The 25,896-nt window shown below is 48.4% G+C and overlaps 1 protein-coding gene and 1 long non-coding RNA gene across 5 annotated transcripts in view; one reads left to right on the forward strand and one right to left on the reverse strand.

Annotated features, from left to right (window-relative positions):
• The window catches only part of LOC137542444 (uncharacterized), a 268,779-nt gene that overhangs the window by 182,339 nt on the left and 60,544 nt on the right, over nucleotides 1–25,896 (reverse strand). For both annotated transcript variants that reach the window (XR_011025431.1, XR_011025430.1), the window contains one exon: nucleotides 16,830–16,890. This is a non-coding gene — a long non-coding RNA (uncharacterized lncRNA). The remainder of the gene's footprint in view (nucleotides 1–16,829; nucleotides 16,891–25,896) is intronic.
• Nucleotides 1–25,896, forward strand: part of HNF4A (hepatocyte nuclear factor 4 alpha) — a 213,938-nt gene that overhangs the window by 148,844 nt on the left and 39,198 nt on the right. For all 3 annotated transcript variants that reach the window (XR_011025429.1, XM_068264350.1, XM_068264349.1), the window contains exons 2-4: nucleotides 5,877–6,051; nucleotides 11,446–11,540; nucleotides 15,778–15,884. Coding sequence is in view for 2 of the 3 variants with exons in the window: in XM_068264350.1 (XP_068120451.1) it covers nucleotides 5,877–6,051; nucleotides 11,446–11,540; nucleotides 15,778–15,884 (377 nt within the window). In the remaining variant the exon portion in view is untranslated. The remainder of the gene's footprint in view (nucleotides 1–5,876; nucleotides 6,052–11,445; nucleotides 11,541–15,777; nucleotides 15,885–25,896) is intronic.

Consider the following 25,896-nt stretch of genomic DNA (forward strand, 5'->3'; position numbering starts at 1 on the left):
ACTAGCTTTAGCGCCTATAATGTAAGTCAATGGACTGCATGAAAAAAACGTATTTGTTTGCGTTCTGCAATATGCGTTTAGAAAATGCAGAACTTGCTGCATGTTTTTCCAAAGTGCATCTAAAACGCACTTAATGTATGTCAATGGTGACGCAGAGTTGTGATTTTTCATGCGTTTTTTTTTAAAGTAAGTTTGAAGATGTATTTCTGCTTCCTGTTGACTTTCCTGATGAAGTCAAGCAAGAATGAGGCAAGAGCATGTTTTTATATTGGCCACATCCAAACAATTTGCATAAAATGCATATCAGAAGCGCACAAAGACGCAATTATGATTATGTGCAAAATGGAAACGCAGTAAAAGTGCACTTCATTATGACAAAAACCGCAGAAACGCTGTCACGCTCCGCCTAGTGTGTTTCCATCCTGAGGTAGAGAAGAGATTGTGGAAATTGGGCTAAATACAGATAAATGTGTTGTGGTCGATGCTGTGATCTGATCTGCTGGTGATGTACCCAACATATGCGATTCATACACGTCTCATCAATACGGCTTGTTGTGAGGGGGAGGAGCATTGCACACCCAGATAGTAGTATAGAATAGCTCTGCCCTAGCGGGGAGGGGCTTCATAAACTGTCAGCTGATGATCAGCATCCAGTGGTGCAGTTATTATTATTTCCACCTGACTGTCCCATTAGAGAGAGACGGATGGTCAAATGTGGCAGGATCTGGTCACATCCAGTGACGTGTTCAGGGACATTCGAGGGCTTATCTCTCACATGTCCCCTCTGTATGTGTAAAGCACTTAACTGAAGAATGTCTTTAATAAACAGAGTCTAATATTATCTCCCATCAGCAACATCTACTGCAAACACCGGGTATCTCTAACCAACCAGACCCCCAGTATCCCTGAGGCAGAGTCACACGGGGGCTGCACAGACATGGCACACGGGGTCTGCACAGACATGACACACGGGGGCTGCGCAGACATGACACATGGGGGCTGCGCAGACATGTCACACGGGGGCTGCGCAGACATGTCACACGGGGGCTGCGCAGACATGTCACACGGGGCTGCGCAGACATGTCACACGGGGGCTGCGCAGACATGTCACACGGGGGCTGCGCAGACATGTCACACGGGGGCAGCGCAGACATGTCACACGGGGGCTGCGCAGACATGTCACACGGGGGCTGCGCAGACATGTCACACGGGGGCTGCGCAGACATGTCACACGGGGGCTGCGCAGACATTTCACATGGGGCTGCGCAGACATGTCACACGGGGGCTGCGCAGACATGTCACACGGGGCTGCGCAGACATGTCACACAGGGGCTGCACACGGGGTCTCCATTGCACAGACACACAGGGACTCCGCTGGACAGACACACGGGGGACTCTGCTGCACAGACACACGGGGGACTCTGCTGCACAGACACACTGGGGACTCTGCTGCACAGACACACGGGAGACTCTGCTGCACAGACACATGGGGGACTCTGCTGCACAGACATACGAGGGACTCTGCTGCAGAGACACACGGGGGACTCCGCTGCACAGACACACAGGGACTCCGCTGCACAGACACCCGGGGGACACTGCTGCACAGACACACGGGGGACTTCGCTGCACAGACACACGGGGGCCTTCGCTGCACAGACACACGGGGGACTCCGCTGCACAGACACACGGGGGACTCTGCTGCACAGGCACACGGGGGACTCTGCTGCACAGACACGCTGGGGACACTGCTGCAAAGACGCACGGGGGACTCTGCTGCAGACACATTTCACATGGAGGACTCTGCTGCACTTACATGTCACACGGGGGCTGCACAGACACATGGGGGACTTTGCTGCACAGACACACGGGGGACTCTGCTGCACATACGTGTCACTAGGGAGCTGCATAGACACACGGGCGACTCCACTGCACAGACACACGGGGACTCCGCTGCAGATACATGTCACACGGGGGACTCCGCTGCACATACATGTCACACAGGGACTCTGCTGCACATACATGTCACACGGGGGACTCTGCTGCACATAGATGTCACACAGGGGACTCTGCTGCACATACATGTCAATCGGGGCACTCCGCTGCACATACATGTCACATGGGGGACTCCGCTGCACATACATGTCACACAGGGGACTCTTCTGTACATACATGTCACACGGGGGCTGCACAGACAGTTTTGGGATTTGTTGGGCAGCATTTATGTCTTATATCAATAATGGTTAGTAAATATGATACCAGTCCAGTGGGCAGAATGGCGGCTCAGAGGTTAGTGCTAGAGGACTACCAACTAACAGACTGGTACTGCTCCAAACTGTACTTCCCTCTCACTGGCACCGCTCCTGTACTGTAATTCCTGAGTAACTCATCTGTGACTAATGACTGTGAAAATTGTAATTTGATCTGTTTGTGATTGGTCCAATGCTTCCTAGTTCTGTGATTGCCCAAGGCTTCCGAGCTCTGTGATTGGCCAATGCTTCCGAGTTCTGTGATTAGCCAATGCTTCCGAGCTCTGTGATTGGGCAATGTCTCCTTGTTCTGTGATTGGCCAATGTCTGGGATTGTCCCAGTGCTTCCGAGTTCTGTGATTGGCCAATGCTACTGAGATTTGTGATTGGCCAATACTTCCGAGTTCTGTGATTGGCCAATGCTTCCGAGCTCAGTGATTGGCCAATGTTTACGAGTTCAGTAATTGGGCAATGCTTCCGAGTCCTGTGAAGGTCCAGTGCTTCCGAGTTCTGTGATTGGCCAATGTTTCCTAGTTCTGTGATTGGCCAATGCTTCTGAGTTCTGTGATTGGCCAATGCTTCCGAGTTCTGTGATTGGCCAATGCTTCCGAGTCCTGTGATTGGTCCAGTGCTTCCGAGTTCTGTGATTGGCCAATGCTTCCGAGCTCTGTGATTGGCCAATGCTTCCGAGCTCTGTGATTGGCCAATGCTTCTGAGTTCTGTGATTGGCCAATGCTTCCGAGTCCTGTGATTGGTCCAGTGCTTCCGAGTTCTGTGATTGGCCAATGTTTCCGAGTTCTGTGATTGGCCAATGCTTCTGAGTTCTGTGATTGGTGATTGGCCAATATTTCCAAGCTCCGTGATTGGCCAATGTCTCTGAGTTCTGTGATTGAGCCAGAGCTTCCGAGCTCTATGATTGGCCAACGCATCCGAGCTCTATTATTGGCCAATGCTTCAGAGTTCTGTGATTGGCCAATGCTTCCGAGCTCTGTGATTGGTCCATTGCTTCCAAGCTCTGTGATTGGTCCATTGCTTCCGAGCTCTGTGATTGGTCCATTGCTTCCGAGCTCTGTGATTGGTCCATTGCTTCCGAGCTCTGTGATTGGTCCATTGCTTCCGAGCTCTGTGATTGGTCCATTGCATCCGAGCTCTGTGATTGGTCCATTGCTTCCGAGCTCTGTGATTGGTCCATTGCTTTCCAAGCTCTGTGATTGTCAAATGCTTCCGAGTTTTATGATTAGCCCTATGCTTCCGAGTTCTGTAATTGGTCCAGTGCTTCCGAGTTCTGTGATTGGCCACTGCTTCCGAGTTCTGTGATTGAGTAAAATTCCCAAGTGAAGGTGGCTGCTAATGGTCCATTTTCTAGCAAAAAATTGTTAGAGCGATCAGAATTCTTATTGGATTGGTTGTAAATGTCGATTGATGGGTACAATCTATTATGAACGATTATTGGTTCATTGATGGTGTAGTGAACAATCTTTCTTCTGATCAGAATTATCTGATCGCTTGAACGATTTTTTTCTAGAAATTGGATCGTTAGTGGCCACGTCAAGGGTAATGTGGTATTTCTGCGGTATTCCAATTTCTGCATACTGATTCCCGCAGCGGTAAGCCGACTTCCAATCGGAAACTGTGAAATCGTCATTTTGCTGACATTTCCCAACCATCCTTACTCCTTACTATATATAACCTAAAAACCTTTCCTCTGGGGATAAATATTGTTTCCCCACCCCCTATTCCTCTAGTCTAGACTGTTAGCTGGGAAGGGCAGAGCTCTCTCACCCTATGGGCTTGATTCACAAAAGAGTGGTAACTGTTAGCACGGCCGGTTTCGCGCGAATTTTCGCATTGTGCGCGATCGCGAATTTTCGCGCGAAACAATAACGTTTTTGCGTGCAAACGCAAACGCGAAAATTCGCGCGAAAACGGCCGTGCTAACAGTTAGCACTCTTTTGTGAATCAAGCCCTTTGTGTCTTGGAATTTGCTATACATTGTATTCCTCATGTTGTCACTGGAATATCTGTATTCTGTACCGGTGGCAATATTCTGTGTATATCATTGTTTGTATTATTAAGTACCTCATGTTATCTTCTTACTCTGTACAGCGCCACGGAATAATAATAATAATCATATTACATGTTGGTTTGGAAGGTTATACAAACGTACTGCAATCAGATTGTGCCGTGTGTGGTCAGGTCTGCAGCCATTTGTGGTCCACTCCTCCTACATGAGAGTTGTGCAATCAGATTGTGCCGTGTGTGGTCAGGTCTGCAGCCGTTTGTGGTCCCCTCCTCCTATATAAGAGAAGTGCAATCAGATTGTGCCGTGTGTGGTCAGGTCTGCAGCCATTTGGGGTCCTCTCCTCCTATATAAGAGATGTGCAATCAGATTGTGCAGTGTGTGGTCAGGTCTGCAGTGTTTTTGGTTCCCTCCTCCTATATAAGAGATGTGCAATCAGATTGTGCCGTGTGTGGTCAGGTCTGCAGCTGTTTGTAGTCCCCTCCTCCTATATAAGAGATGTGCAATCAGACTGTGCCGTGTGTGGTCAGGTCTGCAGTGTTTTTGGTTCCCTCCTCCTATATAAGAGATGTGCAATCAGATTGTGCAGTGTGTGGTCAGGTCTGCAGCTGCTTGTGGTCCACTCCTCCTACATGAGAGTTGTGCAATCAGATTGTACCGTGTGTGGTCAGGTCTGCAGTGTTTGTAGTCTCCTCCTCCTATATAAGAGATGTGCAATCAGACTGTGCCGTGTGTGGTCAGGTCTGCAGTGTTTTTGGTTCCCTCCTCCTATATAAGAGATGTGCAATCAGATTGTGCAGTGTGTGGTCAGGTCTGCAGCTGCTTGTAGTCTCCTCCTCCTATATAAGAGATGTGCAATCAGACTGTGCCGTGTGTGGTCAGGTCTGCAGTGTTTTTGGTTCCCTCCTCCTATATAAGAGATGTGCAATCAGATTGTGCAGTGTGCGGTCAGGTCTGCAGCTGCTTGTGGTCCACTCCTCCTACATGAGAGTTGTGCAATCAGATTGTGCCGTGTATGGTCAGGTCTGCAGCCGTTTGTGGTCCCCTCCTCCTATATAAGAGAAGTGCAATCAGATTGTGCCGTGTGTGGTCAGGTCTGCAGTCATTTGTGGTCCGCTCCTCTTATATGAGAGATGTGCAATCAGATTGTGCCGTGTGTGGTCAGGTATGCAGCCGTTTGTAGTCCCCTCCTCCTATATAAGAGATGTGCAATCAGATTGTGCAGTGTGTGTTCAGGTCTGCAGCTGCTTGTGGTCCGTCCACTCCTCCTACATGAGAGTTGTGCAATCAGATTGTGCCGTGTGTGGTCAGGTCTGCAGCCGTTTGTGGTCCCCTCCTCCTATATAAGAGAAGTGCAATCAGATTGTGCAGTGTGTGGTCAGGTCTGCAGTCATTTGTAGTCTGCTCCTCTTATATGAGAGATGTGCAATCAGATTGTGCCGTGTGTGGTCAGGTATGCAGCGTTTGTAGTCCCCTCCTCCTATATGAGAGATATAAATGCATATATATGTTTTTGTATATTTAGTGTGTAGACATGTCATTGGTTATTATCACTGTATATCTGCGCAGCACAAAGCGTTGCTGACCCCCGTCTCCTATCTCCCCCACAGACACGTCTCCCTCAGAAGTCACCAGTATCAATGCTGCAAATGGTATCGGGGTTAACTCCTTGTGTGCCATCTGCGGTGACCGGGCGACAGGCAAACACTACGGTGCCTCCAGCTGTGATGGCTGCAAAGGCTTCTTCCGGAGGAGCGTCAGAAAGAATCACATGTATTCCTGCAGGTAAGAGGTCCCTCTGCTGCTCACATTACATGAGTGCGCTACATGGGTGGGGGAGCGCATGTCTGCTTCATGCATGGGGGAGCACATGTCTGCTACATGGGTGGGGGAGCGCATGTCTGCTATATGGGCGGGGGAGCGCATGTCTGCTTCATGCATGGGGAAGCACATGTCTGCTACATGGGTGGGGGAGCGCATGTCTGCTTCATGCACGGGGGAGCGCATGTGTGCCTCATGGGTGGGGGAGCGCATGTCCGCTACATGGGTGGGGGAGTGCATGTCTGCTTCATGCACGGTGGAGCGCATGTGTGCTACATGGGTGGTGGAGCGCATGTCCGCTACATGAGTGGGGGAGTGCATTTCTGCTTCATGCACGGGGGAGCGCATGTGTGCTACATGGGTGGGGGAGCGCATGTCCGCTACATGGGTGGGGGAGCGCATGTCTGCTTCATGCACGGGGGAGCGCTTGTGTGCTACATGGGCGGGGGAGCGCATGTCTGATTCATGCACGGGGGAGCGTATGTGTGCTACATGGGTGGGGGAGCGCATGTCTGCTTCATGCACGGGGGAGCGCATGTGTGCTACATGGGTGGGGGAGCGCATGTCCGCTACATGGGTGGGGGAGCGCATGTCTGCTTCATGCACGGGGGGAGCGCATGTGTGCTACATGGGTGAGGGAGCGCATGTCCGCTACATGGGTGGGGGAGCGCATGTCCGCTACATGGGTGGGGGAGCGCATGTCTGCTTCATGCACGGGGGGGGCACATGTCTGCTTCATGGACGGGGGAGCACTTGTCTGCTTCATGCACGGGGGAGCGCATATCTGCTTCATGCACGGGGGAGGGCATGTCTGCTTCATGCACGGGGGAGCGCATGTCTGCTTCATGCACGGGGGAGCGCATGTCTGCTTCATGCACGGGGGAGCGCATGTCTGCTTCATGCACGGGGGAGCGCATGTCTGCTTCATGCACGGGGGAGCGCATGTCTGCTTCATGCACGGGGGAGCGCATGTCTGCTTCATGCACGGGGGGAGCGCATGTCTGCTTCATGCATGGGGGAGCGCATGTCTGCTTCATGCACGGGGAGCGCATGTCTGCTGCATGCACGGCAGAGCGCATGACTGCTTCATGCACGGAGGAGCGCAAGTCTGCTTCATGCACGGGGGGAGCGCATGTCTGCTTCATGCACGGGGGGAGCGCATGTCTGCTTCATGCACGGGGGGAGCTCATGTCTGCTTCATGGACGCGACTCCCACAATGCATCACTCCAGCTCATTAATGTTAGGGGGGCTTTGTAGAGATGGGCCAAACTGTTCTCTCAGCGAATAGTTTGCAGCAAACAAGGCTTGCTCGAAATTTGCGTCTAAACCAAATTCCCCCCCCCCCCCCCAAAAAAAAATAGGGTTGGATGTTGTTGCAGTGCATACGGACCCCCTGGAAACCCCTTGGAAGTGGCAACGCTTTGGTCAGGGATCGCTATACAGCCGCAATATGGCTGTTTAACCACTTCACCCCCCAGTGCTAAATTTCTCCATCCCTCTGCGCACCGCTTCACCCCCAGCCAGGGACGGAGAAAGGCGCACTTGTTTGTTTACTGGCTGGGAGTGGGCGGGGAACTCTCGCTCACACTCCAGCCAGCCCGCACAGCAGGTGACTAATTGGATGTTAGGAACAAGCGTTCCTAAATCCAATTAGCCTCGCCGATTGCGAGTAGAATGAAGACGGCTTCAAACAAAAGCCGTCTTCATTCAAAACAATGTAGGTAAACAAACGTGCAGCGCGCGATCGCGCACCCGCGCGTGGGCACACCCCGGCTCTGCGGTACTATGATTGGTTATGGGGACTCTCCAGTCCCCAATAACCAATCATAGTACATAAATTCTAGAATGCAAGCAGGGTGCCCCCTGCTGGTCATATAGCCATTGTCTATATGCAACTGAAGCCCTCTCCAACGACCGGCTGACTTGCTCAGCTTCTGTTTGATTAATCACTGCAAGCTAGGTGTAACATATGTGTGCATTTCTCATTGGCTTATAAGCAGCCTGCAGGCTTTATAAAGCAGCAGAGAACTGTTTGGGAGTGAGTTTCTCCATTTGTGTGTTTGGTTATGGGGACTCTCCAGTCCCCAATAACCAATCATAGTACATAAATTCTAGAATGCAAGCAGCGCTGAAAGGTAAACAAATCACGCTGGTGTTTCAGGGGTAAAACCCCTCAGTTGTGAAATGGTTAAAGATCCATGGCAACTTTACCTATTTTTTTTTTTTATGTTCAGACAGTGGCGTAGCAATAGGGGGTGCAGAGGTAGCGACTGCATCAGGGCCCTTGGGTCAAAGGGGCCCTCCCTCAAGCACAGTATTAGCTCTTTATTGGCCCTGGGTTGGTAATAATCACTTCTATAGATGCTTTAAATACATGGGCGGTGCAAGGGGGTGCTCAAGCACCCCCTAGAATTGTCCAAGCACCCCCAAAGCACCCTCTGGCGTGAACAGACTTCAGGCGTCTAAGAGACGCCGAGTCAGTTTACAGCGGCAGCCCGAAGCAGCAGAGCAGGGCTACGGTAAGATGGCCACCCGAAGCCCCTCTGCAGACTTGGAGTCTGCAGTGCAGGGCTTTGGGCGGCCATTTTCCCGTAGCCCTGCTCGCCGGGTAATGCATGCTGCAGGCAGGAAGTCACGTGAAGGAAGAGGATCGTGGGAGCTGCGCGCCACAAGGAGGTCAGGACAGGAGGAGGTCTTCTGACTGTAGGTGAGTAAATGGGTTTTTCTTTTCTTTTTCAGGTGGTGCTGCTGATTGTGGTCAGAAGTGCTGAGCATTGTGCATATTGGGGTCATATCGGCTGAGCATTGTGCATATTGTGGTCAGATCTGCTGAGGATTGTGCATATTGGGGTCAGATCTGCTGAGGATTGTGCATATTGTGGTCAGATCTGCTAACGATTGTGCATATTGGGGTCATATCAGATATGACCCCAATATGCACAATCGTTATCAGATATGACCCCAATATGCACAATCGTTATCAGATATGACCCCAATATGCACAATCGTTATCAGATAACGATTGTGCATATTGGGGTCATATCTGATAACGATTGTGCATATTGGGGTCATATCTGAGAAAGATTGTGCATATTGGGGTCATATCTGATAACGATTGTGCATATTGGGGTTATTGAACGTGTTTTTTGTTCAAATCTGCTCACATTACGTGTATTTTCTTGAGAAAACCTGCACAATTATGTGAATTTTCTGGGGAAAGGGTCACCAAAACTTGGGCCCTCTGTATTTGCGTTGCACTTTTAAAGGGAACCCGAGGTGAGAATAATATTGAGGCTGCCATATTTATCTCCTTTTAAGCAATACCAGCTGCCTGGCTGCCGTGTTGGTCCTCTGCCTCTAATTCTTTCAACCATAGACCCTGAACAAGCATGCAGCAGGTCAGGGGTTTCTGACAATATTGTCAGAACTGACAAGATTAGCTGCATGCTTGTTTCTGGTGTAATTCAGTTCACTACTGCAGCCAAATAGATCAGCAAGGCTGCCAGGCAACTAGAATTGTTTAAAAGGAAATAAATATGACAGCCTCCATATCACTCTCACCCCGGTTTCACTTTAAATTACAGTTAGCCCCGCCCTCATCCGGTCATGACCACACCCATTTTTTCACGCGCCACAGGATGTAGCCACACCCATTTTTTTGCCGCGGCCGTCAGCTACCCCGGAAATTGGTCCAGCACCTGCATAGCACCCCCTAAAAAAAATTCCTGGAGCCGCCACTGTTTAAATAGTAGTGATCACTAAAAAGCTGTTCCCCATCCCCTTCTTGCACCTCTGACACTGTGGATGTCCTTGGCAGGTTTTGATGCGCCATATCAATTGTTATGTATAGAGTGCTTGGGGGGGCCCCATGTAAAACTTGCACTGGGGCCCATAGCTCCATAGCTACGCTACTGTGTTCAAAGTGTGTGAAATAAAAAAATAAAGACGACATGGGGTCCCCCTCCCAAGCCTCTTTAACCCCTTGTGCCCCATGCAGGCTGGGATAGGTCGAATGCGGAGCCCCGGCCCAATGGGGCTTCTCACCCTGAGCTATACCAGCCTGCAAGGTCCATGGTATGGGGGGGCGGACAAGCCCCCCCCCCCCCCCGGAGCCCTTGGGGGGGGCGACAATGCCCTGGGGGGGTTCATGGTGGTCTCTGGGAGTCCCCTTTAAAGTGAATGTTTACCAATTTAAAAATAAAAAAGTCAGATACTCACCTAAGGAGAGGGAAGGCTCGGTCCTAATGAGCCTTCCCTCTCCTCTCCCGGTGCCCGGTCCCGCGCAGGATCCCCCGTAGCAGTATTCGACCAGTTTGGTCAAATACTGCCACTTCCGCAGCCGAAGGGAGCTTTCGGAAGCCTTCGGGAGCACTCGGGCTCCCAAAGGCGCGAGCGCCCTCTATGACGCATTCGCGCATACGTAGTATGGAGCGGCCCGTCTTCGGAAGCCCGAGTGCTCCCGAAGACCTCCGAAGTCCCTGTGGCGGTGGACGCGAACGGGGGAGCCAGCGCAGCACCGAGGGCACCGGGAGAGGAGAGGGAAGGCTCATTAGGACCGAGCCTTCCCTCTCCTTAGGTGAGTATCTGACTTTTTTATTTTTAAATTGGTAACCATTGGCTTTAAGAAGGGGACCCCCAGATGCCCACGCCCCCCTCCCAGGAGAAATAATAGGGGTACATAGTACCCCTTACCCATTTCCACAAAGGGTTAAATGAAATAAAAACACAACAATGAGAAAAGTGCTTAAATATTCTAAATTAACCAGAAATACTTACTTACTTGTACCTTAAAAAAATAAGTTCCCAAGCCAATATCCTCAGAAATGTCCCACGTATTACACTCTAGGTTCTCAATACTGTGGTTGGTGATGTCCTTGACCATTTCGTAGGGACGGGACAAATTGAAGGTAATTGTTTATAATTCCTCTAGTCTGTTGCTTATTTAATTTAACTTATTTTAATTTGCTGGTGATTAATCTTTAAACTGTTCTATTAAGTGTTGTATATGATGAAATAAAGATAGGACATTCAACCTATGATGCAAACCATGATCTATATAAGCGTGTGCGATGAAGTCAATTGTGTGACACTGAGGTAGCTTCATAGCTGAGTTTGAAAAAAAAATGGTCTGAGAGACCCCTAAGCCCCCTCACTGCAGAGCACAATGTTGCCTCCTGAGTCCTTATCACAGAAGGTAATTTTCCAGAGGTAACTCCTCCTCTTTACTGCAGTGTAGTAAAGCCCAGCCTTGCTTCTACTCACACAGGTCAACAGTTCCACCAGCAGGTGATGCTACACACACACACGTCAGGACTGTGCTGATTATATCAGTGGCCAATCTCTGCCTATGATTGCAGGTTCAGCAGACAGTGTGTGGTGGATAAAGACAAGAGGAACCAGTGCCGGTATTGCCGGTTGAAGAAGTGTTTCCGGGCCGGGATGAAGAAGGAAGGTGAGTCCTCATCTCTATGTTCTCTGCAAAGGGCACCTGTCACATTATGAGAAAGCAAGGCTGTGTGGCAGGTGTTGTCAAACTGAAATGCAAAGTGGGAAAACACTGAACAATGGGTGGGACCAACTCACGGGCCAATCTCCATGTCTAGTGGCCACCTTCCTCCCTTATAAAAGTTCCCTGGTGTCTAATGCCGTCCTCCCCTATACAATTCCCTGATGTCTAGTGGACTCCCTCCCTCCCCTATACAGTTCCCTGATGTCTAATGCCATTCCCCATACAGTTTTCTGATGTCTAGTGCCCCCTCTTTCTCCTCTATACAGTTCCCTGGTGTCTAGTGGCCCCCTTCCCCTATACAGTTCCTTGGTGTCTAGTAACCCCCTTCCTCTATACAGTTCCCTGATGTCTAGTGGACTCCCTCCCTTTCCTATACAGTTCCCTGATATCTAATGCCATCCCCCATACAGTTTTCTGGTTTCTAGTGCCCCCCTCTCTGTTCTCTATACAGTTTCATGGTGTCTAGTGGCCCCCTTCCCCTATACAGATCCCTGATGTCTAGTGCTCCTCTTTGCATCCCTGGTGTCTACTGCTCCTCCTCCCTCATATGGCTTCCCTATTGATCTAGTGTTTCATCTTCAATATAGTTTCCCTGGTGGTCTAGAGTGGGCCAAACACAATGCAAAATGGGGAAACCACTTGCATTCCAAATTGGATGGCTCTGAGGGCCAGAGTGTGACATGTATGCTGTAAGGGACAATGCCTCGTACCTACCAGAGTGACACGGACAGCCGTAGGATAATTCAGGGGTCTTCTGATACATGTAGACATTTTGTGGGGTTTTCGTGCATTTACAGCACAGATACGCTGGTGGGACGGGTATAATGAGAAGCTATGGAGACCCACAAGCCGAGCGGATCCTCAATCGTGCACAGCTAAAACACATCAGTGCAAATGAGGCTTCAGTGTTCTCCCCAGACTCTTTTAGCCGGGTGCTCCACCCGGCTAGATTTGGTGGCCACCCGGCTGTCATCGGCTCACATCTTCACCTCCTCCTATGCTGTAAGCAGAGTTGCCCTGCATTTTCATCTCTCCCCCCCCGGCTACTTTTTCATGCCACCCGGCTACTATTTCATGCCACCCGGCTGGAAAAAAAATTCTGGGGAGAACACTGGGCTTCATACAATTAAATTGTGTCTTATGCCAAATAAAGGAATCCCTAACTTACGATCACCTGCTGATAAGATCCGCCAACCCGCCGCAATGTCAGGAACTCCCTGTATTCTCCCCATGTGTCCTCTTCCACCCCAACACACACACACTGGTCTCCTCCACTCCCCGACGTCCCCGTGTGTAAATACAAGTAGCAGCAGTGCATCTCACCTCATCCACAAGTCCAGCGGTAATGAGCAGACTTCTCATCTCCGGTGCTGCTCCTCTAGTGTCGGCTTCTGATTATTGCATCATTGGTAGAAGCCAGCACTTAGGGCCTGTTTCCACTGCACGTAGATAGGATGTAGAAAAACTGACTCCAATGAATGCCTATGTGAAAAACTGCATCAGAAAAATTGTGTTTAGTGGAAACAGGCCCATAGACATTCATTGGAGTCAGTTTTTCTGCATTTACTCTGCATCCAGTCTGCCTGCAGTGGAAACAGGCCCTAAGGGAGCCGTGCAGGAGAGACAAGGTCTGCTGTTCAACGCTGGAACTGTGGATGAGGTGAGCCGCACTGCCGCTACTTGTATTTACACATTGGGAGTGGAGGAGATTAGCCGGGCGGGAAGGGGGGGGGGGGGCGGCACGGCTTGGCGGTGGAGGACATGGGTGGCAAAAGAGGACACATGGGGGGCACATGGGGACACAATAATTGAGGAAGTATATCTACAAGATGCTCCTGGACCATGGATGCACCAAGTTTAGTATATATTTTTTTTTCACCTGTTTTTTGCCCTCTAAACAGTCCGGAGAATCTTATAGTCCGAAAAATACGATGTATGAAATCAAAAATATATTTTTTTTTTCAATTGAGAAAAAAAATAGATTTTTTCTTTTTCTATAAAAGTCTGATAGGATGTTTTAGAAAAAAAAAACAGATAGGAAAGTTTTACCAAATGTTTTCTTGAAATTTTTGAAAAATCTATCACATGTTTGGCATATTGGTTTGATCTTTTAAATTATTCTATTAAGAGAAAAAATAGATCATATTTCTCTGGTCCCTCCCCCCCCCCCCCCCCCCAAATAAAATAAAATAAAAATAAATTGGTGTGTGGCCTCTTCCGCTCGATTTCTGTCTATGCCCCTTTTCACACGTTTTGCAACATTTGTTGTTCTGTACCAGGCAGCCGGGGGTCATTCACTGTAATAGAAAGGAAGGCTGCTGAAATAACAAGACTTGGAAAATAAAGCAATGAATGACTTTTCAGATTTGGTGTCTGCCGGGAATCACCTTCCCTCCATGTTGCCTCGCTGACTGTAGTTCCTGGGACCGGGTTTGATTCTCTGCCTCCCTCTCCCATTGGTTGCTGTGTTGTGGTATCTACGTTCTAGCTACCAATCATGCTCATCCATGCTCTGACCTTACTAGAGTTCCCCTCTTGTATTGTAAGGATGACCATACACACTGTAAGCTCAGTCTAACTCAATCTTCCCAGCTTTCTGAGTCCTGAGCCAGAGTCCAGCTTTACAGGAGACTTGGTTGTCCCATTCACGCCCCATAGCCTCTCCCAGGGCAGGATGACCTATCACCGTGACCCAGGAAGTCAAGTTTGGTGTGGGGTCAGGTGTGCTGTCTGTGAGATGTGCCCCATTTGACCTGAAGATCAAGAGGTCATCCCATTGTTCTTCTCCATTACTTCAGCCTAGTCTAGCGAGAGCTGTCCATGTACCACCGGTGGCCTCCTAATCAGCCTATAAGGGAGAGGTACTTTTGTAAAGGCCAGAAGTATAGTGGCATAATCAGGTCACTAAGGTTCTTCTAGGCTGTGGATAGTCTAAGGCATACCTCCCAACTTCTGGAATCAGGAAAAGGGACACTAAAACCTGCCCCTGCCACACCTTCAGCCATTCCACAATTTTACATGTGGAGCACTCCCTCTCTCCCCATACAGTTCCCTGGTGTCTAGTGGCCCTTCTCTCTCCCCTATACAGTTCCCTGGTGTCTAATGGCCCCCTCCCTCCCCTATACAGTTCCCTGGTGTCTAGTGGTCCTTATCCCTCCCCATACAAGTTCCCTGGTGTCTAGTGCCTCCTCCCCTATACAGATCCCTGGTGTCTAGTGGCCACCTGCCACCCCTATACAGTTCCCTAGTGTCTAGTGATCCCCCTCCCTCTCCTATACAGCTTGGTGTATTTGCCGTCTTAAAACAGAAGGAAATCTGCAATAATTTAGCTATAAGTGAACATTTGTGGTTACCCACAATGCACTACTACTGAATATGCAAATTATCCCTTTTCACCCTTGGTAAGCCAAGTAAGCATCCAGAACCGCTGGTGTATAGCAAGCCTATAGCTTTACATTTTACACAGCCATACCAATCCCACATGTAGACAGCCTGTTTCGGACTTTTGGTCCTCATCAGTACATGGCAGGAATTGATAAGGCTGTATGAGATAGGCCTTGGACCAGTACAACAGAGTAACCAAGCAGCTCAGGTTACCCACAATGCATTACTATTGAATATGCAATTCAGTAGTAGTGCATTGTGGGTAACCACAAATGTTCACTTATAGCTGAATTATTGCTGATTTCCTTCTGTTTTAAGAAGGCAAATCCACCAAGCTTTGCTTTTTTTTTTTAGTAGGAGGGCTTTTTGGTCCCTTTTATCTCCCTATACATTCCTAGTAGTTTGGGTCACCCTGAGCTGCTTGGTTACTCTCCTATACAGTAAATGGTGGAGTAGATTGGGCAGAGGTGGAATAGATGGAGTAGAGCGAATGTGGAGTAGGGGAGTAGATTGAGCAGAGGCGGAGCAGGAGGTGTAGAGCGATGCAGGAGGAGTAGATTGAGCAGAGGCGATGCGGGGGGTGTAGATTAAGCAGAGGCAGAGGAGGGAGAGTAGATTAAGCGGAGATGGGGCAGGGGGAGTAGATTGAGCGAAGGTGGGGCAGGAGTAGATTGAGCAGAGGCGGAGCAGGGGAAATAAATAGAGTGGAGGCGGAGCAGGTGGAGTAGACTGAGCGGAGGCAGAGCCAGTGTGGGTTGCACTAGTTCCATATTACACCTCTCTGTTTCCGTTGCAGCCGTCCAGAATGAGCGAGATCGGATCAGCACCAGGAGGTCCAGCTATGAGGACAGCAGTCTGCCGTCTATCAATGTGTTAATCCAGGCCGAGGTGCTGTCACAGCAGGTATGCCAGGCTATAGCCATGACACAATATCGGGCATCTCTATAGGAAGAGGGGGTGTATAAGGTGCCCCCCTGTAGTCACATCATCTTCCCAGCACTGCTAGAGGACATTCCCGGAGTATTTGTGTATGATTCGCTGGAGGCTCATGCTGCAGCCATCTTACCTAGGGCGCAAAGCCTCCAGAGTATTCCCCCACAGCAGTAGATGAGTACCCAGAGGCACCACTGTTATGTTACACTAAACAGACTGAATTCAGTCCAGGCTAAATCACCAAGGAGTCTGCAGCCAGCTAGTCTGGCCTGACAACCGGTTATAAACTGAGGTCAGGAAAATCCATCTTTTCTGCATCAGAAGTCCACCAACTATTAAACCTGAAATATATATCTAATGAAAATGCACGTTTGATCCTGAGCTTAATTATTATTATTATGAATTTATAAAGCACCAAGATATTAGTAAGAAACAAACATTTGGTACATAATAAATACATTCTAAATAATAATAAGGGCTAGTTCACACTTGATTTAAAAACGTATCCGTAGCTACGTTTTTTGTCCCGGACGAAAAACGTAGCCACGGATACCAATGTTGAATATACAGACAATGGAGTTCACAAAATATAGACTTTGGGTGCCACCATAGGCTATAACGGGAATTGCAGCTTTAGAAGGGCTCAGTGACTAATTTGGGTGTCAGGGTTAGCCGGAGCTCAAATTACAAAAAAAAAAGAGGTAATTTGACCGCTGGCAATAGCAGGTGCCCGATTTGCGTATTCCCCCAAGTTGCGGCACCTTGGAACGGGGGTAGCTCTAACGCCACCCAGGAGTTTGCCTGCAGCAGGACAAGCTTCACCCTGTGCCCATTTCACATGTACACATATGGTCTAACATGCTAAGGCCCTCTGAGAGACACTATGTCTGCTACCTATCGGCACAACTATCTCACCTGTATGAGGGCTTCAGGGATGAGAAGCATTCTCTCCACACATTGCGTTTTGCAGAATTACCTGTAAAAGGGAATCTGAAATGAATATAAACTTGTGATATAATGAATTGTATGTGTAGTACAGCTAAGAAATAGAACATTAGTAGCAAAGAAAAAGAGTCTTATATTGTTTCCAGTACAGGAAAAGTTAAAAAAAAGTTAGTTGTTTTCTATGCAAAAGAGCTTCCCTGAGCTCTCCGACCCAACTAGGGTCGAAGACGGTCCTGTTTTCTGAAGCACTTATCTCAACCTGTCACTCACTGTTTCTTGTTTGTTTAAGGTTTTACTGAGCTCACTGACCCAACTTTGGTCAGCTACAGTGCTGTATTCTGAAGCACTTATACATTAAAGAAACAGCGAAAGACAACTTCAGATAAGATTTTACTGCAGGGAAGTTCAAAGGGTCATTAGCTCTGCTCTGTTTCATAGTTTAAAAATCAGAGTGTAGTTTGTAAACTGCAAATATTAGAGAATGTGGCTGCTTTCACAGTGGGACGTTACAGGCGCATGTTAGTAAACAAAAGAGAGGGAGCACCGTTTCCAAAAAAGAGTATGCAGCGTGCCCAAGGTCTCTCCCCAGTGCCTCCTGGGAAGTGCAGTCCAGATAAAACAGAAAGGACCGGCACCGCTGTCTTGTATCAAAGCTCTTTTAATAGCACCAAAGTGGCAGCAGTGACAGACTGCTGTTTCGGTTTACACCTTTATCAAACTGCTCAAAGCCATAAAAATTGTGACAAGACAAACACCTTTAAATACCCCCTTCCTGTATGGGAGGGGCCCCAGAGCGGACCTGAGAGGGAACTTCAATGGTAATATGCAAATATGCTCATGTTTCATGCACACTGAAAAAAAGTGTAATACCTGAATTAGCTTGTACACCACACCCCCAAGCTGGGATGGATGGATGATCACTTCCAAAAAAGGGAAACACTTTCTCCTCCTGTCCCTCCTCCAGCCAGCCACTCACAGCTGTGCAGGCAGTGCTCTGACAACTTCCAGGTCAACCCGGAAGTAGTCAACACATTATGGTCATTGGAGTGATCAGGTTGCAGTATTACCAAAAGTGGCCACAAGATGGCTCACTAAAGGTCGGTGCGACATTAAAGTTGCACCCTGCAGTAAAAAATGAAAAGTTCAAGATTAAGCCACAAGATGTCAGTGTGTGCACACACTGACATCTTGTGGCTTAATCTTGAACTTTTCATTTTTTACTGCAGGGTGCAACTTTAATGTCGCACCGACCTTTAGTGAGCCATCTTGTGGCCACTTTTGGTAATACTGCAACCTGATCACTCCAATGACCATAATGTGTTGACTACTTCCGGGTTGACCTGGAAGTTGTCAGAGCACTGCCTGCACAGCTGTGAGTGGCTGGCTGGAGGAGGGACAGGAGGAGAAAGTGTTTCCCTTTTTTGGAAGTGATCATCCATCCATCCCAGCTTGGGGGTGTGGTGTACAAGCTAATTCAGGTATTACACTTTTTTTCAGTGTGCATGAAACATGAGCATATTTGCATATTACCATTGAAGTTCCCTCTCAGGTCCGCTCTGGGGCCCCTCCCATACAGGAAGGGGGTATTTAAAGGTGTTTGTCTTGTCACAATTTTTATGGCTTTGAGCAGTTTGATAAAGGTGTAAACCGAAACAGCAGTCTGTCACTGCTGCCACTTTGGTGCTATTAAAAGAGCTTTGATACAAGACAGCGGTGCCGGTCCTTTCTGTTTTAAACAGGCGCATGTTAGTGCAGCCTGTAACGCAGCCCAACTCACAGTAATAAAAAATCAATGGGCTGTTCACAGTGCCCACGTTGGGTTACATTGTAACGCAGCACGTTCTATGAAAGTGCAGCATGCTATGCGTTATACACGGTTTTAGCCGCGTTAGACTCTTTGCACAAGCTCAGTAATGTTTTATTGTTTTTTGTGTGCAGGAGAGGAGGAGGGGAGAGTCCACTATTTTGCCTAGCCACATGGCTAATTAATATTCACTGCACTGCAATGCCGGTTCTCTTCCTGCTAGCAATGATTCATATGAATCATTCTCTGACTGCTAGCAATGATTCATATGAATCATTCTCTGACTGCTAGCAATGATTCATATGAATCATTCTCGGTTCTCTGCCTGCTAGCAATGATTCATATGAATCATTGCCAATTCTATCGAACGAAAACGGCGCACCAAGAGCCGCTCTATGTAGCGTCCACCTTTAGCACCACCATACGTTGCGTTAGGGGAACGTTATGCGACCTTAATGTCCCCTGCAACGCAACGTCCCACTGTGTAAGAGCCCTGTATCTAGAGATTATTGGGTCCCATAGCAAAACATTCATGGGGCCCTCAGATGTAGGCACTCTCAAGCAATGACACCTGCTCCTACTCTATGGATATGAGTTAACTGGGCAATTTAAATGTCTATGCAATCTACAGTGCACATAGTCCATGGGCACTTAGACAAATGCATAAGGTGGAGGAACACAAGAAAGTTAATGGTGAATACATCAAGTACCCTCTGGGCCCCCTCTGCTCCAGGGCCCCTTAGCAACTGCTATGGCTATTGCTACACCCTTGTCTACGTCCCTCCCAGTCACCCTCTGATAAGGATCTCTGACCTGGGACCGCTCTCAGGCCTTCCTTCAGCTGAAGGCTCCAATACAGCATGTACAACTTTAGGAATTCAACAAGCCGAGTGACTCTCGTTTTGGGGCACTAAAGGCATCAAATATAAATTTCAGCTCTTCCAGGTCTGTGAATCAGATACTTTCCTTGTATAAGGCAGTATACCAGCACAGGGGCGCACGGACTACAAGATATGGCCTACCTGGATAAATTCCCCTACCCTAAATAAATACAAAAGTCGATGTATTCATTTGAAGAGATGGGCCGAATATCTAATATTGGGTTCACATATTTCGAATCAGAATCTCCGCAAAAGTTTGCGAATCTGGCAAATATCCATAGACTTCAATGGGCAGAAGGATTTTAAAACCTACAAAGACTGTTCCTGGCCACCGATGTGATGGAAAAGTTGTTTCAATGGGTCAGGGGTATGCCGGGAAGGAGATCCATGCCAAAAGTCCCACCAAAACTTACAGAGTTGATGCAGAGTCGGGTTTTAATCGCTAAAGGGCAGGAATCACATTACATTCCTAAATTGGTGGAATTAAGTGCTTTAAAACATCCGGCGTGTGTACATGTCGATCAGGTATTGTGAGTCAGTGGTGCTCGGATACGGATTCGACTTATTCGGCCGTGATCGAAAAGAAATCCGGAAACGGTGTGACTCACAAATTCGTGAATGAGGCAATCACGGCTAATTACAGCCGTGATCCAGATTTTCTTTTAACGTTAATAGCAAAGCCCCCATACATGGTACAATCCTCAAAATTGCATGGATTATAACGGTGATAAGGGGCTACAACGTAAACAAAAATTCCAAAAGGAACTTGTAGTTTTTGAGAAAATTGATTTTCAAGTTAAATCAACACTTGAAATTGGGCTATTAATTGGTAATAATTGGTTTTAAACGGGGAAATACACTTTAAGCAATCGCAAAGGTGATGGCGAGTCCCAATGGCACCTGGCGGAGGTGGTACCACTGGAGGAGGATGAGTGGGCGACGCCACAAAAACACCCAGAGAGGTTTCTGTAAATGTCTTTTTTTTTTTTTCCCTTGCATCGATAGCAATGACATGGCAGCAGAGTTGTCCGTGGACCCTGGCGGTGGGAATGCAGACTTAAGTAGTGAAATAGAACATCAGCGGCAGCAGGAAGAGGACTAAGGACTCAGTCAACAGCAGCACTTAAGGGCATGGCACCTAACTGGTGGTACCTCAGCATAATTGTGCCCAAAACTTGTAAGCATCCGTGGACCCTGGCAGTGGGAACACAGAATTTAGTATTAAATTCAACATCAGCAGTAGCAGCAGGAGGAGGACTAACCACTCTGCAGCAACACTAATAGAACAGTACAATGTCACTGACTAAATTTAGTGACTGACCAGTGGCAGTGAATGCAACTAACTGAAGTTGATCACTGGCTATGAGCTGAATATGAGTGATATACAGTAAAATAATAAAGAGCACAAAAATTAGTGGACAGCGGTCTGCCTGCACTATTAGAACAGTACAATGTCACTGACTAAACTTAGTGACTGACCAGTGGCAGTGACTGCAACTAACTGAAGTCTATCACTGGCTAATGAACTTAAGTAATCACTCACTGGCTAGCTAGCTGAATACAAGTATATACTACAGTATAAGAGCACTGTTAGCAGGACCGGTCGCCCATGAGGCGGGGTGAAACACCTTCCTCAGGCGGCAGGTCCAGGGGGGGCACCTGCCTGGCCGTGGGTGTGGGGGGCCGCTGAGCTGGAGTGGGTAGCGGGCAGGAAGGGGGTATTGAGCACAGCGGCGGGTCGGATCCTACTTCCCTCACCTGGGTTCCCCGATCTGCGCTCCCCCTCTAGCTTTTAAAATGCAGCAGCAGCGTATTAATAAGAGGCAGCGGACGGGTATGACTCACCTCTTCCACGTTCCAGCGTGCGTTCCACTCTTGTCACTTCCTGCAATGCCGCCCACTGTATTGTAAGTGGACGGCATTGAAGGAAGTGACGACAGTGGAACGCACGCTTGAACGCAGAAGAGGTGAGTCATCCCCGCCCGCTGCCTCTTATTAATACGCTGCTGCTGCATTTTAAAGAGACTCCGTAACAAAAATTGCATCCTGTTTTTTATCATCCTACAAGTTCCAAAAGCTATTCTAATGTGTTCTGGCTTACTGCAGCACGTTCTACTATCACCATCTCTGTAATAAATCAACTTATCTCTCTCTTGTCAGCCTGTGTCTGGAAGGCTACCAAGTTCTTCAGTGTTGTGGTTCTGTGATTCATCTCCCCCCTCCAGGCCCCTCTCTGCACACTGCCTGTGTATTATTTAGATTAGAGCAGCTTCTCTCTTCTCTCTTATCTTTTACACGCTGGATAAATCCTCTTCTGAGCTGGCTGGGCTTTCACATACTGAGGAATTACATACAGGCAGAGCTGTCTGCACTCTGCAGGAAGAAACAGCCTGACACTTCAGTGGAAGATAGCTGCAGGGGGAAAGAAACACACAAATGATCTCTTGAGATTCAAAAGGAAGGGTGTATACAGCCTACTTGTGTATGAATGTATTTTCTATGTGTGGACATACTGTACATCAACCTACTTCCTGTTTTGGTGGCCATTTTGTTTGTTTATAAACAAACTTTTTAAAACTGTTTTTAACCACTTTTAATGCGGTGAGGAGCGGCGAAATTGTGACAGAGGGTAATAGGAGATGTCCCCTAACGCACTGGTATGTTTACTTTTGTGCGATTTTAACAATACAGAGTCTCTTTAAAAGCTAGAGGGGGAGCGCAGATCGGGGAACCCAGGTGAGGGAGGGGGGTTTAACTCCCCTCCCCGCTGCTGTGCCCAATACCCCCTTCCTGCCAACTACGCCCTCTAGCTCGGCAGCCCCCCCCCACCCACGGCTGGGAAGGGGGGGGGGCGGCTGGGAAGGGGGGGGGGCGGCAGTTTTTCACAAGTTTTCCTCAGGCGGCAAAAAGTCTAGAACCGGCCCTGACTGTTAGGAGTAAAAACGCTATGCTTTTAGGACAAAAGGCGCTTGCTGAAGCAACAAATAGCCTGGAGATGATTCTCTCAGTGCCACAGTCTAGCAACGACGGAGCTTTTTAAGATGGCCACTGCTTTATGTACAGGTCCTCCCCTCCTATGATTGGTTGCTAGGGCCTGGTTAGGGGCCTTTGATTGGCCCAGGGACCTTATTTCCGCCCAATCATGACCTAACTAATTACGGCTTTCTACCGCGATCATGAGCGTGATCACGGCATGAATATTTGTAATCAGGGCTGCCTCGTGGTTGAATACCGTGATTGAAAATCGATCACGGCTTCGGATTCTGCAGTCGAATAGTGAAAAAATGCTTGTGAATCACGGCTATTCCGTGATCATGGAAATTATCCGAGCACCACTGGTGTGAGGGTTACACCCTCTTCACACCGACAGACCAAATGCCGCATTTAACGCACTGCAAACCTTTAGTGATTATGTCAGTTGAGCATATCTTTGTTTTTGCTAGTTGACACCTCCGAGACATAAATGTTAGTCCTCTCGGCGGCAGTCTTTGTGTAGTGGTGTGTATTGGCCGCTGTGCTTGTATGCACATACATGAGAGAGTGCAGGCGATCACGGTTTTCCAGCCTCTACGGTCAGACTGGCCTTCTACAGGAGGCAGTAATGGATACTAGATGCCAGTAGTGGTGGTGAAGGATTATTGCAGGGGCCCCAACCGTCCCGTTTTCGCCGGGACCGTCACGGGTTGGGGGAGGGGTCCCGCTGTCCCGGGATAGCCCCCCTTGTGTCCCGGCAGGCAGCAGAGGAGGCAGCGGAGGAAAAAAGAAGGCTCGAGGCGCCAGCCGCGGCTGTGGTGTGCGGGATGCGGGCCAAGCTTGTCCCCCCTCCCTCCGAATGTGCCCCCCCCCCCCAGTGTCCCCCTGTATGGCGAGATACGAGCGCAGCAGAGCGGCAGTCTTACCATCTTCCTCGCGTACTGGCATCTCGTCTTCCAACTACTTCCTGTGACGTCACAGGAAGCGGAGAAGACGAGATGCCCATATGCGAAGAGGAATGGTAAGACTGCCGCTCTGCTGCGCTCGTATCTCGCCATACAGGGGGACACTGGGGGGGCACATTCGGAGGGAGGGGGGACAAGCTTGGCCCGCATCCCGCACACCACAGCCGCGGCTGGCGCCTCGATCCTTCTTTTTACCTGGGCACCCTCACCCTTCTCCCCACCATTTATATATATATATATATATATATATATATATATATATATATATATATATATATATATATATATATATATATAAATTTTTGACTAGGGGTGTGTCAGGGGGTGTGGTTGGGGGCGTGCTCGGGGGGCATGGCTTAAGTGTCCCGGTTTCTCATCTCAAAAAGTTGGGAGGTATGTTATTGGGTTATGGTCGGTGCACTACTAGGGCCGGCAGACCTGTCTCCAACAGCTAACTTGTGCACTGGCCACAGAAGAGCAATACAATAGCAAGAATAACAATGTATCAGCCCTAAGAAGGGCTATTAGCTGTTTAGGACACTGTGGTAGCAGCACAAATCTGCACTGAGGACACAGAACACAGGCCTACCTAACACTTTCCCTATCTGCAGCACACTCTCCCTGATATGCCTAGCAGAGAAGCCAAACACAGACTGCAAAATGGCTGGTGTGCTGGCTTTCTGATAGGTGGGGGGGCGGTCCAGGTGGGAGGCATAGCTGATTGGCTGCCATTTGTCTGCTGAATGTGAGGTAAGGAGTCAAAGTTTTGCTCAATGATGATGTATAAGCGTCGGGTTGAACATGGCATGTATTCGCCTGAGGGGTGAAGGCGAACCCAATAATCCTTCACGTGCACAGAGTTAAGAGCTGCACACCACTGTTGAGGTGCTGGACCCATATTTGTAATCCACAAAAAATTCCAGGAGGTCCGCACACTCTATAGTACAAAAGTCCTGTTTATTCAAACGTGATACAACCATTCCAAATCTAACAAGTCATTTCGGGGTCCCGTGGGGTCCCCTTTGTCAAGACTTATAGTACAGAATAATCCTTCACCCCTACCACTGGCATCTAGTATCCACTACTGGCCCCTGTATATGACTTCACTACTGTTGGAGACAGGTCTGCTCTGCTGGTCCTAGTAGTGCACCGACCATAACCCAATAATCCTTCACCACCACTACTGGCATCTAGTATCCACTACTGCCCCCTTTATAAGGCCTAAGTGCAGAATCAATGTTTTTTTGGTCACTTAACTGTGATTGAACTACCTCAGCCTGACCATAGAGGCTGGAAAACTGCGATCGCCTGCACTCCCGTCAGGCTCGTGCAGAGGGGGGAGCTCTGGGTGCCCAAGCGCCCCCTACCCCTTTTAAAATACCCATGAAAAGGCTGTGAAAAATAAGCCCTGCCGTGAAAAAATAAGCCCTGCCGTAAAAAATTTGCCGCGCGTATAGTTCAGCCCTTCTCTATTTATTTGTATCTTCATACAACTCTTCTGAATGCTATATCTGCTAATCGTAACAGTACTGGTGGTTGTCTGATGTAAGATTATTCTTCTCACATTTAGCTTGGTTGCTTTTTGAAAAACACATAAATGAACTTGTAACATGACAGACGGAGAGGATTGCTTGAGATATTCGCGGAGGACAGCAGAAGCATGCACATATCAGTGATTGTTATTCCACACCTCCCTTAGAGCTCTTCTCCCTATACACTTTGTGTGTTTTTCAGGGTCTGTTTTCCCCCAGCAGTTCCATGTTAAAGTTTCCAGTTTGGGGATTTTTGTTTTTCTATTTTCAAGTGAGCGCACTGCTTGCTACATCTTCATGCAATATGTGCAATTGCTGCATATTCATGCAGTCTGTGCAATTGCTACATCTTCATGCAATCTGTGCAATCACTACATCTGCATGCAATTTGTGTAATTGCTACATCTTCATGCAATCTGTGCAATCGCTACATCTTCATGCAATCTGTGCAATCGCTACATCTGCACGCAATTTGTGTAATCGCTACATCTTCATGCAATCTGTGCAATCGCTACATCTGCACGCAATTTGTGTAATCGCTACATCTTCATGCAATCTGTGCAATTTTTGCATCTTCATACAATCTGTGCAATCGCTGCATCTTCATGCAATCTGTGCAATCGCTGCATCTTCATGCAATCCTTGAAATCACTACATCTTCATGCAATCTGTGCAATCGCTAAATCTTCATGCAATCTGTGCAATCGCTACATCTTCATACAATCTGTGCAATTGCTACATTTTCATACAATCTGCAATCGCTGCATCTTCATGCAATCTTTAATAGTTAATGACTGGGGACTGGGCTCACAATCAAAATCGCATACAGGGCAACTCATTGCTGTATGTGGCCTGCACTGTGTATAGATTGTATATTTGTAT

Source organism: Hyperolius riggenbachi, chromosome 12 (genome assembly GCF_040937935.1).
Source record: "Hyperolius riggenbachi isolate aHypRig1 chromosome 12, aHypRig1.pri, whole genome shotgun sequence".
Lineage (NCBI taxonomy): Eukaryota > Metazoa > Chordata > Amphibia > Anura > Hyperoliidae > Hyperolius > Hyperolius riggenbachi.